This window comes from Colias croceus, chromosome 4 (assembly GCF_905220415.1).
Source record: "Colias croceus chromosome 4, ilColCroc2.1".
Classification (NCBI taxonomy): domain Eukaryota; kingdom Metazoa; phylum Arthropoda; class Insecta; order Lepidoptera; family Pieridae; genus Colias; species Colias croceus.
In genome coordinates, this window is record NC_059540.1 from 7,080,377 (window position 1) to 7,098,686 (window position 18,310).

General features: G+C 32.8%; 1 protein-coding gene across 1 annotated transcript in view; it reads right to left on the bottom strand.

The window, feature by feature from the left end:
- Positions 1–3,497: 3,497 nt before the first annotated feature.
- LOC123691019 (mucin-17) overlaps positions 3,498–18,310 on the bottom strand; it is a 28,091-nt gene continuing 13,278 nt past the window's right edge. Inside the window, exons 2-7 of the mRNA XM_045635197.1 lie at positions 16,043–16,120; positions 13,429–13,470; positions 12,595–12,801; positions 12,074–12,346; positions 5,067–11,958; positions 3,498–4,951 (exon numbers count right to left, since the gene is read on the bottom strand). Coding sequence (XP_045491153.1) covers positions 4,846–4,951; positions 5,067–11,958; positions 12,074–12,346; positions 12,595–12,801; positions 13,429–13,470; positions 16,043–16,109 — 7,587 coding nt within the window. The 5' untranslated portion in view covers positions 16,110–16,120 and the 3' untranslated portion in view covers positions 3,498–4,845. The remainder of the gene's footprint in view (positions 4,952–5,066; positions 11,959–12,073; positions 12,347–12,594; positions 12,802–13,428; positions 13,471–16,042; positions 16,121–18,310) is intronic.

Consider the following 18,310-nt stretch of genomic DNA (forward strand, 5'->3'; position numbering starts at 1 on the left):
ATATAATTTGGTAATAAAACGAATAATCCAATTATAGATTGAATCAAATACAACAAGCACCGTACAAAAGTATCTAGATATTATTATACCGGGTTATTATCGTAGCAACAATACAACCAACAAATATACAAACTTTCAAATACGTGTATTTGCTTATAAAACAAGAAAGTTAGCGAACAATATAAAAGTAATGGGATAGAACGGGACAGATAAAATACACATTTTCGTAAGAGTGAGCAAGAAGGGCTTATTCAAATTGAGGGTACATATTTCTACATAGGTAACAAATAGCCGGTTGAGAAAAGATGGATATGCCAGTCATTGCACGAATAAACATCTCAAAGATATTAAACAAAGAATCTTTTAAAATAAAAGCCAGTATGGCTTTTGATATATTTAATCGCATTGTTATTTAAAAATATGTACCTACCTACTTACACATAACATGTAGGCTTACATGTAGGTATATATTTTTGATAAAACAGAACTTATTTTAAATAATTAAAATAAATTGATATCGACCCTAAAGGAACCTAGTTACTTATAAAGATTTTAAATTTTATAACCCGTATTGTTAATCTAAGTAATTAGAGTGAAATAAAAATAAACAAATAAAAATAATACAAAAGCAATCATTAGATGTAATTCAAAGTTTGTTAAACGGTATACAATAACCCTTTTTTACTATAAAGTAATCATATGGAAATAGAATAAAAATGGTATTTCCATGTTATGATTATTGAACAAAAAGTAGAAAAGTTGAAGAGAGTTGCAGGAGCAACTTTATGAACAGGTATTTACTCTGTTAGAATCTGTAGATTGTTGGGTAAAAAAATATATTTATATACCTAAGTACTTAAACACAAATTATTGAGATCGTTTGATTTACTATCAAGACAACTGTCGTTTATTTACTATCTTTAATTATAATAAGACAACTGTGTTGTAATAAACAGGGTGTAATCGTTATGTGTGCATAAGCGATTATTCAGTTACTATTGCAGACATAAAAATACTTTAAACTGATATCGAAAGTACTTAAGCTATTAAGTAAAATGGCTATAACAAATTTTTAAAAATAAGCCATTCTATAGACATTAATTATATCGAAACATTGATTTCTATGTTCTTGTCTCGTGACAATCTTGAGATATAATTCCAATCAATACTTATTCAATGTTTAACTTTGAATTATCTTAAAAATAAGATTACTTAAATTGCACTAATTAATTATTAAATTCCTTTTATTCTTAGTTGTGATTTAAAAACTTTTGGGTATATTTTTAATTAAATTTATTTATTTATTTACTCTTAATTGTACACACTTGGATTGGTTTTATAATATAATAAGAAAATAAATTATATTTCAAGTAGTTTGAATTATTTTAATCTTGAAATAAAACTCGTATTGCAAATATATAATTCAATGTATGTAAAAAGTGCATACCCATGCACCATGGTGCATACCTATATGATTTAAAATGTCTGTGCTAAAATGTCTAGTAAGTATGTTATTATTTTCTTATAAAGCTTTAATATAAAAGAAGGTAAAAAAGTGATTTTTTATAAAAATAAAAATAAAGCGACGATAGACAATTTAATGTATGCGCCATCTATAGGAAGTCAGTAGAAGTTATTTTGTTTCAAACCATTCTTCGACTGAGTCGAGAGCTTCAATATTATAACACAGTATACAGTGTCTATAAAACTTTCGTTATGGTCCGCTAGGTTCGAAAGAAAGCTCACCGGAGTTTAATGAGCGCCTGTGTAATTTTAATAGCAATTATTGTTTGAGCAATAAATTTAGAAAAAAGTAATTCACTTACACACAATGATTTTTGCGAAAAAAATTGCTTTCGATTTGCTCTATCAATTACAAAAATAATTATTAAATTTGAAAAACATATGTTTGCACAGTTGACTACTAGGTGTAGGCGCAGTATTTTTTTTTGGAAAAAATATTCTAGTGAATATTTTTCATTCTACTGAGGGAAATCAAGTTTCAGCTAAGTATTGGATTTATTTTTTAAATTAACTCTAAATAAAATAATATAAAGTGGAGCAATGACTGATTCTGATGAAGCATTTAAGAAGGAATTTTTTGAGAGATATTATTAATTACATAAAAAAGAAAATAACTTTCCGCGCTAACTTCTTTCCGGTTTTTTGTGGGGTTCAGATTGTTATTGGGTGGTCAATTCGATAAATGCAAATAATTTATCGTTTTTTGAATGTTTTTTTGCTAGCTTTACGGAAAGTTGGTTCCTATCAAATTGTTTAATTTTAATAAATAAATAAAACTACTACTATCCTTATTTTAAGCGGGGACAAAGCCAACAGACCTAAAATCATTAAAATCCGTGCAGCAATTTTTATTTATAATACCAAAATAATTTTAGTAAAAAAATCTTTATCGCGCGTTCGACATGTGAATCTAAACCATTCTTGAATCCATCTGAAGAAACACGAATGCTCAGCTGTTTAGAAGGAGTGATCAACACACGTACGGAACAAATATATAAATCAATAAAGTCTAGGGATATTTTATATTATTATACAACATAAAAACATTACATTTGTGTTACATGGTTATTTTATCTCACCAAGGTGGAAACTTGGTTGATAAGTAATAATATTCGTTTCTTTTCAGAAAACTATAAATTTTGACCATAATTATCAAGTTTTTTAATAAGTATTGTCAGTATCAGAGTTGTCAGTATTTACATTTATTTACCACCGATATCGGTTTTTAATGAAAAAAAAATCATGACATGTTTTTTTTATTTATTTAAGACCTTAAAACTAGCTATAATTCTTCAATTTACAACATCACAAAATTCGTCATAGATTCTTAGATATTTGTACAATACAAAATATCCCCAGACTTTGTTTGATGTGTGTAATATAAATGCGAGTTCAACCGCGGGTGAGGCTGCGCGGCACAGCTAGTGTATATTTAGATAGCATTATAGGTACCTACTGTCCATTCATATTATCAGAATATTTAAGCTTAAGCTAAGGATCAGGGTTCCTATTAGATGAATTTCATAAAAAAATAATACTTTGCTGTTACATAGATTGTACTTTCTACCCCCCAAAATGTTTAAAATCCAGGCAATATGTATATCAGGTAAAAAAAGGTCAAACGTCTTTGTTAGGTCAATTTATCCAACAATACTTCAGAAGAAAGGTTAACTCCTGAATTGTTTTTTCAATTAAATTATAAAAAGTGACTGAATAAATCATAAGACTCCTTGGAGCGACCGTTGATTGTTGATGATTCGAATTTAACCAATTTGTGATATGAAAATTACTTACTTTTAAAAATGTGAAAAAAAAAATTAATTTCGACTGACGTAGTCGATTCAAATATTGAGAACAATTAAATTAGTTAACAAGAAAAAGTATATTTATTTAATTAAGGTCTAGTTAAGTTATAGGTCTAGGTATATTTATAAGCTTTGTAGACGATGACGAAGTAAATAAAAAAGGAAACATGATTTTGAATGTTTTATTTAAAACTCATTTGCACAGATGTAAAGGTAGCTAAGTCCTAGCTTAAACGTTCGGTAAATCGTGATTAAACAGAACAAAGTACATAATTGACATGATTTTTCAGGTTGCTGCTTTAATTTAATTACTTTTTTTTTACTTTTTGTAAGATAACCACGTATTATTTTAAACAAATATGTACGACTATTGCGATAACTTTAAATAAATAAGATATAACTACAACCTACGTTGACAGAAAAAGGTTGATACGAATTAATGAAACCACTTTTCTATTCTAATTCGAATTAAGTGATTTCAACAGCCTTTCAACTTTCGTATCCACCTATATCTGCGAAATTATTTCAAAGTCTACCAGCACTTTTGTATCAAAATCTAAGGACATTACAAAACGATGTATATTCAAAAGTGTACTCAAAAACTTGTTGGCCACTTTTACTTAACAAGTGCTAGTAAATACTGGAGCCTTTACGAATTAAAGAAAGCAAGGTATTAAATCAAGTCACTTTCTGTAAGACGTGAAACGAGGAAAAGTTTCGGCCGAGGCAGTTAACAAAAAGCATCGATCAATACTTTTCTAAACAATTGAAATATGCTCCTGTATTACTAAATTAAAATAATCACTGGTCTTAAACATGGCTTAAGTACTATACACCTAACATATATAAATTATTACAAATTAAGGCATTTACAACATCAGAATTTCTTAAATATAATAAAGATACTTCATATTTACACGATACTAGATCACTACTGCATCATCGTGTAAAAATAAAGAATTGACTAATGTGATATCGGTAAATCAATTTAGTTTACAATCAAAATGGTCAAGATTTCGGCGATCTTAAATGACCTTATAAGCAGAAACCTTGCGCGATTACGCATTTATTGGAGATACCTCTGCACCTCTTAAGAGAGCAAGTTTCTGTTTGGTCAATTTAACTTACAGCTGACATATACAAAATTTTGATTAGGTAAGCATAATAATTGGCATAGTCTCATAAAAACTAGCTTTATCGTTTGGCACTAAGTTTTGTTGATTGAACATAACTTATAAGTTCTATATAACTTTTAAACGCTCATTAAACACGAGTCTGGTATTTAGTACATTAATCACAGTCACCATTTTTTACATGTGTGCCACTTTAACATGAAAGAAAGAATTAAAATAATAAGATAAATATATATGTATATATATGACACAAAATCTTAAACTAATCCATCGCGAAATTTGAGCATTATTCTTGTGCATCAAAGAATGTATGAAAATGTTATTATCACAAAGATGGTTTAATCTCCGTGACCATTAACGCAATTTATTTCAGATTAAGTTTTTCATCTCCTTCGTCGAGCAGACACGGCGGCCGCTATCATTTGTCTCAACATTGGTTCCGGTGTACATGCTTTTGGATCACATTTCATTTGACCGTCACCTCCGCATCTGTAAAGGTAAATCATTTTTGTAATGAACATATACGTAGTCAATTTAGTCATTGTATTTTTGTATCGACAAGTGAGTATGGAATTTGAAGATTATTTAGTAAAATATAACTTACGTGCAATGTAAGCAAGGCCCTGAAGACGCTCGGACTACTTCTCCAACTTTGTACGTACGTCCTTGAATATGGCAGCCTTTTCTTTGTGCTGTACCCTTATATGCATGAGGCAGGAAATGTGGAGGGAGAGTGGTAGTGGTTGTTGTAGTCGTAGTGGTTACATTAACAGTCGTCGCCATGGATACGGGACATTCATAGCGAGGACAGCAGAAGCCTTGAATTGGTTCCTCATGACATCCATGGATAGGAGGAGGACAACTTTGTTGTAAGCAAATGATGTCACTTCTAAAGCAGAAACAAAAGTCGCATGGGTCGTCTCTAGGTATTTGCTGAGCAGATACGTAAACTTTTCCACCATAACGGCATGTGCCAGGTCCGAATGCTTGATCTTCTTCTCCATAATCTGGTTCTTGATCGTAGCCCGTCTGAGGGAATTCGGGTGTTGGAACCTCTTCTGTAGGTTGCAAGTCACTAGGTAACATAGGTTTTGCGGTTATTGGTTTGGTTGTGACGGAAGATGTGGATTTGTAAGCATCATCTGGGGCAGAAGTTAACACTGGAGTAACTGTCGTGCGTTCATAAGCAATTTCAGATGTTGGGTGTTTGGTTGTTCTACTATCTTCATCAGGTATCTTTGTTTCAACGGGAATGTCAGACAAGTCCTGATATTTTGCGGTTGTTACCGGTATATTTAAATCAAAATAGGATGTTGGCTTCTCTGTCTCTTCTGGAATCACTGTGACACGTTCTTCATTCTGCATTATATTTGGGACGGTTGAAATTGTTGTTTTTTCATCTAAATCGAGAGGTTTTTCATCGCTAGTTGTCTCCTTTTGTGAATGTATTGCCGAAATTGTAGTGATTTCTAATTGACTTCCAGGGGCAGTAGTCTGGTATTTTTGTTCAGTGGTTTCATCAATAATCGGTGATGTAGTACTATGTGTTTCTGATAATTCACTCGTTTCTTCGCTCGATTTCTCCGTTTCATATGGTATTTCAGTAAACATTTGATCACCACGTTCCGTAGACTTTATATCTGTTGTTTCAACTGTAGAAACTTCACCTACAGGAATAACAGTGGTTTCTTCAATAATTTGATGCGTGTGCTCTTCTAATTCCACAAAGTATGGAGTAGTTTCTGAGAATTTATTTTTAGTTTCTGTTGTTGTTTCCAAACCTGTTACTTTACTGTCTAGTATATTTACAGCACTAGTTGTCATGGTACCCACCAATGAAGGTTTAGATTCTGTATTATCTAGGATAGTGCTTTCATCAGATACTTTAGTCACAAATTCTTCGCCTGGGATCGTTTGTTTTTCAAGCAGGTCTGATGCTGTAGTAGCTGTCTTGTCTGATTTATCAACATGCATCTCTTCTTCAGGAATTGTGGCTTTATCATCTTCGAAGGTAGAAGTAGGTTCAGTAGGTTCTTTTGTTTGTGTTTCCTGGTAAATTTCTGTTTTGGAGTCATCGGGCAACACATTCTCATTCGATAAATTATTCATTACTGTTGTTTGTCTATCAGAAATACTTTCAACGGAACCAGTTGAATCGGAAATAATTTCCGGTGATTTTGTCGAAATTTCGGATACACCCGGTGATTCATTGTCTGAAGGCATTGTCGAATAAATAACATCCGGCTGTATTGTTGTTGCAGCTTCAACTGTAATTGTTGCTTTCTCCTTATCTACTTGAGGTTGTGTAGTAAGTTCTAGAGATGATTCTGTTGTGTGATGTAATTCTTCTTCAGTTTCTTTTGAAACCTCTTCCGCAGTAAGAGTTGTGAAATATTGAGGATATTTAGTTGTTTCATCTATCGCAAAAGTAACGTCCTTGATTTCGTGACTCTCAGTAGCACTTTCATCTACGGGAGTATCATGTGTCTCTTGTTCTGATTTATTAGGAATAGATTGTTCAGTTGAAGGTGCCCCTTCCCTTTCTACATTTTCATTATCAAATTCCGTACTCGATTCATTTTCTTTTGTGGTTTCATATATTTCATGAATTTTTTGTGTAGTTTCATATTCTTGTTTTAGTTTTTCAGTGGTTGTAGATATGTCGTGTGTCATTTCCACAGTTTCTTTTTCTAATTCTTGTTCAGTATTCATCAATAATGGAGTTTCTGTGGGAATTTGAGGAGTTGTTGTAATTAATTTAGCAGTACTAAGTTCAATCTCCGTTGTAATAATGCCTGCAGACTCAGTCGATGGTGCAGGATATTTATGTTCAGTTGTGGTTTGATGAGATATTTCTTTATCTACAATGTCACTTTGTTGTGTAGTAATCGATTCTTCTAATAAGGTAGTATCCGGGGAAGTCTTCTTATGATCAATTTGTGGTTCTGTCTGCTCATCTACATTTGATTCTATAACTGTTACTTTTTGAACACTTTCAGTTACAGTTTCATGCAATGTGGATGTACTTTGTGAATCGGTAACAAGTGACATTGGTGCTTCTGTTTCTTTGTCCTTTCCATGGGTAATGTCAGTAATCACTTCTATTTTTTGATCTGTTACAGCTTCATCTATACTGGACGTTGTCGATGATATTGTTTCTGATGTATAACGTAAATCATGACTTTCAGTTGTTACTGAATATTCGACTTCGTTAGATACCGTTTTTTCGTTTTCACTATCCTTGTACACCGAGGTCGTCGGATTTAATTCACCAGTAATGACAGTTACCTTTTCAGCATCATCTAGCTCAGGTGTATCTGGTATTTTTTCAGAAACGATTTCTTCGGTGATGGAATGATCGACTTGCTCTGTCGTTTCAGAAATTTCATTATTTTTCGTAGTGGTGCTAGGATACATTTCTTGAGATAAATCTAAATCAGTGCTAACAGGCTTATGACTTCCAATAGTGGTATAAGGAAGATCTGTTACAGGCATGTTCGTGATAGATTCTGTTACTTCCTCGGCTAATGTATATTCTAATTTAGGTTTTTCTGATGACACAGCTGTCTCGATTTTGATTCCACCTTCTGTAGACATGCCTGAAGTATCAGTCATAATGAATTCTGTTTTCAATTCATCTTCGGGAATAACAGTTGAGGTTACTATGGTATCCTCGACATTGGCTTTGTTATCTACTGAAGGAGTACTTTGTTCTAAAACTACTGGTATTTCAGAAATCACCACTTCCTTGGTAGGCTCATAATCATTATATGCTACAGTTGATTCTGTGTCACTTTCATCGTGATGAGTTCCACCACTCGGTTTGAATACAGTGTCTACAGAGCTAGTACTTTCGGATGCTTTAGTTGTTTCTTCTGCATTTACAGGAACTTCGGTTTGTTCGTTTTTACTGTCTGTAATAAGTCCTTCAGTTGTAGCTTCATTAGAAATATCAATCTCATTTGTTACAATATCTTCTGGTAACTCAGTAAATGTATCGATTTTTTCTACTTTCGTCGAAGATTGGATTGTACTTAATGTCGTGTGTTGATCTAAGTCATCATTTGTTTTTTCTGATGAATCTTGATCTAATATTGATAGTTTAGTTACTGTGTCCATATTCTCTGATGTTCCGGTTTCTTTGGGTGAAATATCCAAGGTGGAGTCAGTGCTCAAGTAAGTAGGTTCTACTGAGTGTGCTTCTGGTACTTGATTAACCGTATCCGTGTCCTTTGATAAGTCATATGAATTTGATTCCTGTTCCTTATCATATTGATTTGATGGAGTTGTTTTTATTTCTTCTTCTTTGGTTGTTTTTGTATCTGAATATTGATTTGTATCATCTTGAATAGAAGGAGTGGTCTTTATATCTTCTTGAGTAAATTGTTCTGGAAGTTCAGTACTGATAGTAGATACTGTTTCGTGTTCTTTTTGGTTTTCAAAGTCTTTTCCGTCTGGTGTAATGAAAGGTTCGTGAACAGTTGTAATTTTTTCATATACATCTACATTTTCCATATCTTTATTTTCATGAGCTGATGTAGAGGATTCAAACGTTTTATCTGTTATTGATGTCGAGTCTTCAGTAATACTTGAATATTCATGTTTTTCATCTTCTTTGGGCATATCTGTCAGAATAGTGGACGTTTCAAGTACTTGTGGAGATTCTTTGTCATCTATATTTTGAGCTTGAGTGATGTAACTTGTTGTATCAGAGAAGGTAACTCTTGATCCTGATTCACTATCTGTATATGTCATAGATGTGGTTTCTACGCGTTCCGTCACTTCATGGAAAGCTTCATCATGTGATTTGTCTGTTTGAGTCTCATAAGCAGTTTCCTTCTCAGTGGCAATATTTACATTCTGGGTAATTGTTTCTTCTGGATTTGTAGTGATTAATTTAGGTGCAGATGTAGATGTTTTTTCTTCGAGCATAACTTCAATAGTTGTTTTATCATCCAAGATGGAAGGAGTTACATGATCGAAAATTTTTGTTACTTGAGAATGGTCCAACATTTCAGACTCTTCAGTTGGTCTTATCGTAGTTGTATCGTCCTCAGTTGTCTCTGGGGCGATTAAAGATTCTGTTGTAAAATCTTTTGTAAATTCTGATGCTTCTTCCTTATTAAACGTTACTTTTACCGCTTCGCTAATCGTAGATGATTCATCGGATATCGTTGTATGCTGCACGGACTCCTTTTCGGTTACCTGTGCAGTAGTTTGTTTTTCAATCTCATAACTTTCTGTTACTACCGCATTATGATCATCAATAAGATCATCTTCATGGCTTGGTACATTTATTTTATGATCGTCTATCACTGTAGTTTCAGTAGTCTTATCCTCCTGCTGAGATATGGTTGGCTCAAAACGTTCAGTAGATATATCAGATATTGGCAGAGATGGGGTAATCGTCTCTCCCTGATGAGAACTTTCATAGTTTTGTTCTGTTACATCAGAGGGTGTAGTTTCTTTTTCCGAATAGATTCCAGCAGTGGATGTTGATTCTGGATAAATTTCTCCAGTTTGTGAGGGGTCTAATTTCATAGTACTGTCACTTTCTGGTATAGTTATTTCTTCGGGATGTTGAGTTACATATTCAATTGCCTTGGTTATTGATTTATCTGTTTCTATTTTCTGAGTAGTAATGTCATTTCCAATGGTTGGAACAGTCATATCTTCTGGTAAACAATTTTCACCTTTGCAAGGTATATCTTGACCAATGTCACTATGTTCTTTTCGGCGGCAATTTTCTTCTTTACATAGAATTTCTTGATCCTCGTCATTAGGTTGAATGGTATCCATCGGTTTATCTTCTTTTCCATCATGGATAGGCGATTCTAATTTTGTCTCACAATTGTCGGTATCGCATGGTTTGATTACTGGAGCTTGACAGCCACTATCAGAATCACATGGTTTAGTTTCAGCTATGGGATGTTGAGGACTATCGTAGTCACACTTACCATTAATACATCCTTCTAAATCTTTTTGTGTTACTGCCGTTTCCGGGCAACCGGTTTCACCACAGTCAATCTTATCTATGTGACCTTCTGTTGGTTTACTTTCTTGAACAATCTTACATTCATCACCGGCACATTCAATTGTTGGCTTTGGTGACTCTGTTCCCGACATTTGACTATGAGATTCAGGCGCTATAGTTTCTTTTGTGTTACAAACATAAGTTGGGCAACAAGATTCTGGAGAATCATAAACAGGATGGCAATCATTCATATTCTCCATATATTCCAGTGGTGGAGTACAAATTATTGGTTCACATTTAACTATGCTACTTACACATTTACAACTTGAGTGGCATTTACTTGTGCTTGGAACAATAGAGTTATTTTGGTAGGTAATACTATTAAGTAGACAATCACCTTCTCCCGGTATTCTTCCAGGAGTTAGATCCTCAGATATTTCATTTTCCTGAATATCGATCGACGTAGTTCCAGTTTCACTCATTTTCTCTGTTGTAACAGTACTATCATCATGAGATAGGATATTTTTAACTGTTGTTTGTTCATTGGTATTATCTAATGAAGGTTCTTCAATGTCTAATGGTTTAATAGTTGTATATTCCTCTTCGAAATTAGAATCCGTACCATCAGATTTTTCGGGTAATTTTGTTGCCAAAATAAATCCTTCATCAAATGGTGTCATATTATCAGAAGTACTTACAGCTACATTTGATTTAGTTGTTACCTCTGCAATAGTAGATTTAGCTAATTCATTAGAAGTTGAGGTTTCACCTGAATAAGTGGTTTCATCTTGACTGTTAGTTGTTGATTCCTTTACAGTAGTATATTCGGGCGTTGAAGTCGACTTATGATCAATTAGTGTAAATCTTTCAGGCTCTACAGTAGCCAGTGGGACAGTGGTACTCTCTTTGCTACCTTGCTCTACATCTGGAACTGTATTAAGTCCTTTGTCTGGTTCCGTACTATATTGGTATACGTATTCAGTTGTTGATTCTGGTGTATATTTAGAAGAAGTCAAAAATTCGGAGCCTTCCACGGTTGTCATTGGTTGATCTTCGCCACTACCTTCGATTTCACTATCAATTGATGGCACTTCAGTATAAGGTTCATCTGGTTCATTTCTGTATCCACTTCCTTCGACTCCAACCCTTCTAGGTGGCGACAAAGTAGTAATTTCTTCATAAGGTGAAGTAGTTTGTGTTTCATCGCCTTCACAAATGTAAGTATCTGGACAACATTGACCCTGCCTGGGTGGAAGAGATGTGCAGTTCTTGCCTTCATTTTCCATAGGCGTTCCACATTCTTGTACTACACACACTATATCTCCTTTCATACAGTAACAGTGCTCGCATGCTTTTTCAGTCTTAATTAAAGCACCATCAGGGAAAATTTGATCATCATGAACACAATCTTGTGTGGGTTGAGTAACAGGCATCATTGTTGTAGTTGTTAGTAAAAATCCAGGCGTCGGCCTTACAGTCGTTGTCATGTCATCTAAAAGTGGAATTTCATCCTCAGAGTGATCTGGAAAAATGAAAGTTAAATTATTTTTAAATTTATTGGTAAGTTTCAAGTTATCTAAATCGTGGGAAATATAAATGAACGTTCTTCTATTTCGAAACATAAAAAGCGTACGTACCACATGAGTACCGAATAGGGCAACAGACATCTTTGTGATATATTGGAGTGCAGCCATCAACGTGTAGCGTACATTCTTGCATAACACAGGTTGTCATGTTACGAATACAATAACAGTGTTCGCAAGGTTTGTTAGGTGCCGGGGGAACTTTGGAACCTTCGGGGAAATATTTGCCGTTGATGCTACAACCAAATCTGTCCAATTTTCCTAGTCCAGTCGCACCGTATTCAGCAGGTGATGATGTTGACGTTGAAGTTAGGAGATCAACTGGAACTGAATGATAATGTTATTAATTTAAGGATATTTAAATTGGTTTATTTGTTTAACAACTTTAAAACTTTATTTTGAATCATTTTAAAAACTTTCAATAACAATACTGCGTTACGTTTAGTGTATAAAATCATGCAGTATTCTCTTCAACTAACATTTGATTAAGAAATTAACAGCATTATTAAAATAATATTAGAAATCTGAATGTAGGTAATTAAAAAAATGAGAATCATAAAAAAGGAAACACATACCATCAGGACATGTGACAATAGGACAACATTGATCTGCTCTTTTCTCTACCGTACAGTCTTGTCCAATTGGTTTGGTAAATGGACAAACTCTTAAGTAACACATCAACATTCTATTGTGGCACGTGCAGTTCAAACATGGTTCGTTCGTCATTATGCGATCGCCTTCACTATAGTGCTGGAAGTTGTAGTAGCAACCTTCAACTGGAGCTGAAAATATAAAGTAACAATTTCTGAAAAATTCATTTACAGAGCAATTCCTACATAATAGATGCTCTTTAATGATTCTTGCTACCAACTACGCCATAAAGCTTTTTGGTTATCGGGGATAAGCATAACGAAATAGGTTCGTCTTAAATATTTTAATCTTAGCGAGTACTTATTTAAGTATTTTATAATATTGACTCGTCCTTATGACTCAATTTTAATGTGGTATTTATTAAAGCCATACTCGTAATTTATAGCTAGGTTGCATTATATTTTATTGATGCATTTAGATTTTTTCTGCAATCAAGTCTAATAGGTATCATTTATGGTGATGTTAAATGGCATTTAATTAACTGTTTAACATATGTATTTTTTTTTTCATATTTAATTAATGTTGAATAGGTTAATGCTCATAAGTTGACACATCCAAGAATGTATTTTACTCATCCATTGAATATTGCATGTATATTATAGCAATAATGGATAATCTAAGTTTCGTTATGAAACTTAGATTATATATTTACTTACATGCAGAAATTATTCATAAATTCAATCCGTTCAATGGATATGTTTATTTTGTAATTGAATGTAACAAAGCAATTAATCGTACTAAAGATGTGTAAAACTCACCATCATAAAGATCTAGGGCAGTCTGGTTATTGGACGTTGGTGCTGAAACATTAATATATAAATTTAAATAATATGTAATAATTTAAGGACGCGACTTGGAAAGATTCCATAGGAATTTACGAAATTGTTCATTTGTTGTTCTTCTATACTTAGTTAATGATATGCATATGTAATTTTAAATATGTCTAGATTATGCCGTATCTTATTAGTTTTAATCAATAAGACGATCAAAATAAAACCTCACGGCAAGACATTTATTAGTTAATAATTAATATAAGGAATAAAACAACAAAGTTGTAATTAATATAACGGAGACTGTCGTTAATGTGGAAACTGCCGCTTCATTGTTGATTAGATACAGAGGGCAAAAGTCATAACGCCTAAGGAAATGCCTACTATGTAATCAATTGTTGGATGTAAAACCGTGAGATAGTAAGGTACCGTTCTTTATGTAGTAGTAACGGTCACGTAGATGTTCGATAAAAATTCATTCTTTTTAAACATACATAACTAATGGAAAATTCTTAGCAAATTTTATAGTGATAGTTTAGAGAAGATTGGTATATATGGAATTTAGGAATAAATAAATACATACTTAAATTACGAAGTAGGAGTTAATTGATGATATGCGAAGTAATCGAAGGCATTAGTTACGTTCTAAAAGTTAACAATCATGCGGTACAGATTTTCTCTACCGTGAAAATATACCTATAAATTAAAAAAAATAATTAAACGATAATACGAAAATTTATGTGTTTAATTGCCATAAATTAAGTAAGAAAAAGATATATTTGAATCCCAAAAGCTTTTTACCATTCAAATGGATTTAAAGGCTTTTGAAGGAAGAACACATGATTTGCAATATGTATAAGTCGCGCGCTTAGAGACATGCGTCCGAAGTAATCGAAACAAAGAGGCAGCATGAATTTAAAATTTGCACTACATTAATATGGATTGTCGTTACAATGAATGAATGTCGTCGTGGTCGCCATGCGTGATGAAGTTCACACGGGTAGACCTAAACATTGTAGGCCGCATTTAAATATACTTCCTATGTATAACATAAATTCTGTACGAATTCTATGAACTAACCGTGCTGAGGATACTAAATCTTACTGACGAAAATAGCTTTATCTGATAATATGCACGAGTCTGATTATAGAGAATATCTAGTAGGGGACTGCTACTAAAAGCAATAGGTACATAAAAATAAAAATAAAATTTGGAAAAATTTACCAGTAAAGCAAAGTAAAAAATAAACTTGTACGTATGTAAATTTTATTGGCTCTTATTTAAGATGGTATTTTTATGTTTATAATATGAGATGATATGGTGTTTACGTATAATTCACCGACATAAGGTCAATAAACTCATTACCTGAGCAATTTATTATCACATTATCTACAATCGAAAGTATGTTTTGCTGCTCACTGAATATTATTGATTTATAGTTTTTTATTCAAATGATCTTAATAATATTGGTCACCAGTTATCATATCGCGGTCGTATACTAACCAATATATTAATCTATCATTTGATTCCTAAACATTCAGTAAATCAAATGATTAAGTATAAGGGAGAAGTATCGTTATAATGAGGAGAAGAATGTACATGAAGTTGGTATTGCTGGGTGGTAATGTGCGGAAAGATCGCAGTCGCGGCGCGGGCGGGCGCATGTATCGCGCACGGCCATCTCACGAATATACCTACCCTTTCTGGGTCACGAGACAACACAACGGTTGTACCTGTTCTTCAGTTTAACTGAATATTGTGAATTATGAATAGATAAGCGAATAAATACAATTTACAATACGTAATCCTATTATTGTATAATTTATGATTTCTGAGAGCTAAGTATCATAAATTGAGTTATTTACGAGCTCAGGTTTATTCGATATTCAACAATAATATTATATTAAATGCAATATAATATATCTATCCGCTTCCAATTATTATAACAAATGTGTAAGACCCGTTATATTTTATTCCACTTATCGGAAGCGTGGTTTGCTCAATGGAGATGGACATTAAAGTTTCGTATCAAATTACTGTATTGATGATATATAAATAAAAATAACGTTACATTATTATTTATTATGTAGTTATCTATTATGATAATTAACATAGGTAATTTACAAATTCTATTTGTATAAGCTAAAGCAAGATATAACTTCTATAATGTTTAAACTATTTTTAGTTAATAATTTGCTATGAAGTAATTTGTCACTTTCCTTGACTTCTTGTGTGGAAATGGCGTACATAGTAGTATAATTTGAATCGTCAACTAACATTTTTTTATTCTATTTTGCATAAAGGCTAGTGGGAAATCCTCTAATACTGTATTTAAGTCCCACCCATCAACATCTTTGATTTTGCCAAAAAAGTTTCACTTTTGACACGTGTGCTTGGCACACATGCTCTTTGCTCTTTTTTTAATAACTGAACTTATTCGTACACCCACAATTTCCCTGTGAACGACTACCCTGATACGTGACGTGCCCTCTTCTTACCGAAGCTCAATTACATAAAAGTGGGCAATACATATGAGTACACTGTACAAATAAGACATAGAAGGCTTCAAAATAAATAATTAATTCATATAATGGTATCATACCTGCTGTTGAGCACGCAAAGCACGCGGCCAGCGCTAGAAGCGCCGCCGCCGCGCGCCTCTGATCCATTTGCCGTCCCTCTGAAACAATAAATACAAACTTATAATGCCTTCCCAACATTTAAAAGGATGCATCGTAACATAAAAATCAAAATAACATAATTTACTTCGAATCTCTTCATTTTTAACCTACTTCAAAAAAAGGAGGGGGTTCCCAATTCGACCGTATATTATATTTTTAATTAGGTATCTACTTGAATTTCTATATCGAAAAATACTTAATAGAGATCTTGCCCTCGTAATCTACGAGTGTCTTCCTAATACTTTCTAAGTTACAAATCAGCGCTTTGTTACAATGAATTTTAATATAATATGTAAATTTCAGGGTTCTCAAAGAAGTAGGTTAATCTTAGGAAGCCACTCAAGCCCTTTTGAAAAAAATTTGCATTTAACCTAGATCAATCATTATGTGCTGAAATTAATATAAGTTTTAATTATAGTTGAGGATACATCGCCCATTTTTGCAAGTGACTACTATCAAGCTAATTTTCCGTTTGTAGCTTTATTTTGATGAGACACCCAATAATTTCGTGTACGAAAGTCTCGATTGTGGTAGCTAACAGAGATAACAAGGATAAAAAATTTTGATTTGATGGTTCTCAAATATTTATTACTAACTGAATGAATTTTTTTTTTGTTCAATCTCAAGATAATTACCTAAATTATTCGAAAAAATATTTGTCCTACAAAATCTATGGTTTGTTCAAAGAGTCCCCCTTTCCAAAGTGTATCGATAACGAGGTCATCATAAATGATTACTAACAAGCTGATTTTTTTGTTTTCACTTAGTTAATGTTTATATAATTCAACAGCCATATTATTGTCCTACAAATTGCGTAATAAATATTTGAGAACCATCAAATCAAAAAATTTTATCCTTGTTATCTCTGTTAGCTACCACAATCGAGAGTTTCGTACACGAAATTATTCGGTGTCTCATCAAAATAAAGCTACAAACGGAAAATCAGCTTGATAGTAGTCACTTGCAAAAATGGGCGATGTATCCTGAACTATTAAGTATTCAAGTTTGAAATGTAAAACAGATCCAAGAAATTTCATTTTATGCGAACTTTGCAGAAAACAATATTGAAAATATTAAATTTCTGTTAACGAAGTAGGTAGATTTGCATTCCATAGTTTCCCTAGTTTATAGTAAAATCGCAAAATAGTGCATAAGTACAAGGAACGTATAAAAGCCTGGAAATATTTTAACCTAAATACGGGTCGGAAAGAACAAAAACCACTTGGTTTCTAACCGCAAGAATGAGTACGAATAATATTAAAAAAGTTTGCTCTGAACGGCAAGGTAAAATAGCGTTGCGAGCTTATTAAGGCTCTTTCAACTTTCTTGATTAAAATGTGTTGATTCAAGCGGAATAGTAGCCGAGATTTTTTTAATTAATATTTAATAACTTTATGCGTAATACAAGCAGCAAGGAATACTTTAAAGGAGTTCTGAAGTGTTCTTGGCTCTTTCCTGCTTGGACGTAATAAATAGAGGTAAACGCGAGGGCGGCGGCGGGAATATGTGTCGTGAAGTAAGCATTGAGGACGCGTGCTTGAGAGGAGGGAGCCCGAGGGTCGCCGCGTGTGTGCACCCCGACGATGCGCACACATCCATGTATCAATGAGATGTTTTTATGAATACCGGATATATACATTGCTGTTTATTATAAGCCTGTCGTATTATTTTATTGGCCGTATTCTCAGCATTGGAAAACGATATATATCCTCTATCTAATGATAATAACGCACGGATAAGAATCCTTTATGATAATAATATGTAATATAATAAACGAAATCCTTCCAAAGTAAATGTAATACTTTATGTCTTATACGACAAATTTATTGTTATTTGACTTTTTATTAATCGAAGACAAAATCCAAAATTTATTTCAGTATTTAAATATTTTACTTGGATTTTTTTCTTTTAATCCGTCTACACAAAAACTATCCATGTGTTCAGTAGTTTTATATTTTTCATACCAAAAGACGTTCAAATGTGTACATGAATTATAAAAGTCATCATTCATTACGTATTGCATTCATTAATTGTACTTAATTGTGATATAAAAAGTCTGCCTTGTTGATTTTAATATTTAAAATTTTCCATATCACCTGGCAGATTATTTTTAAATAACCATATTATCCGGATTCTATTTTATAGTTTTACATTTTTATTATCAATAAAATGGGAATATTCTATCCCAA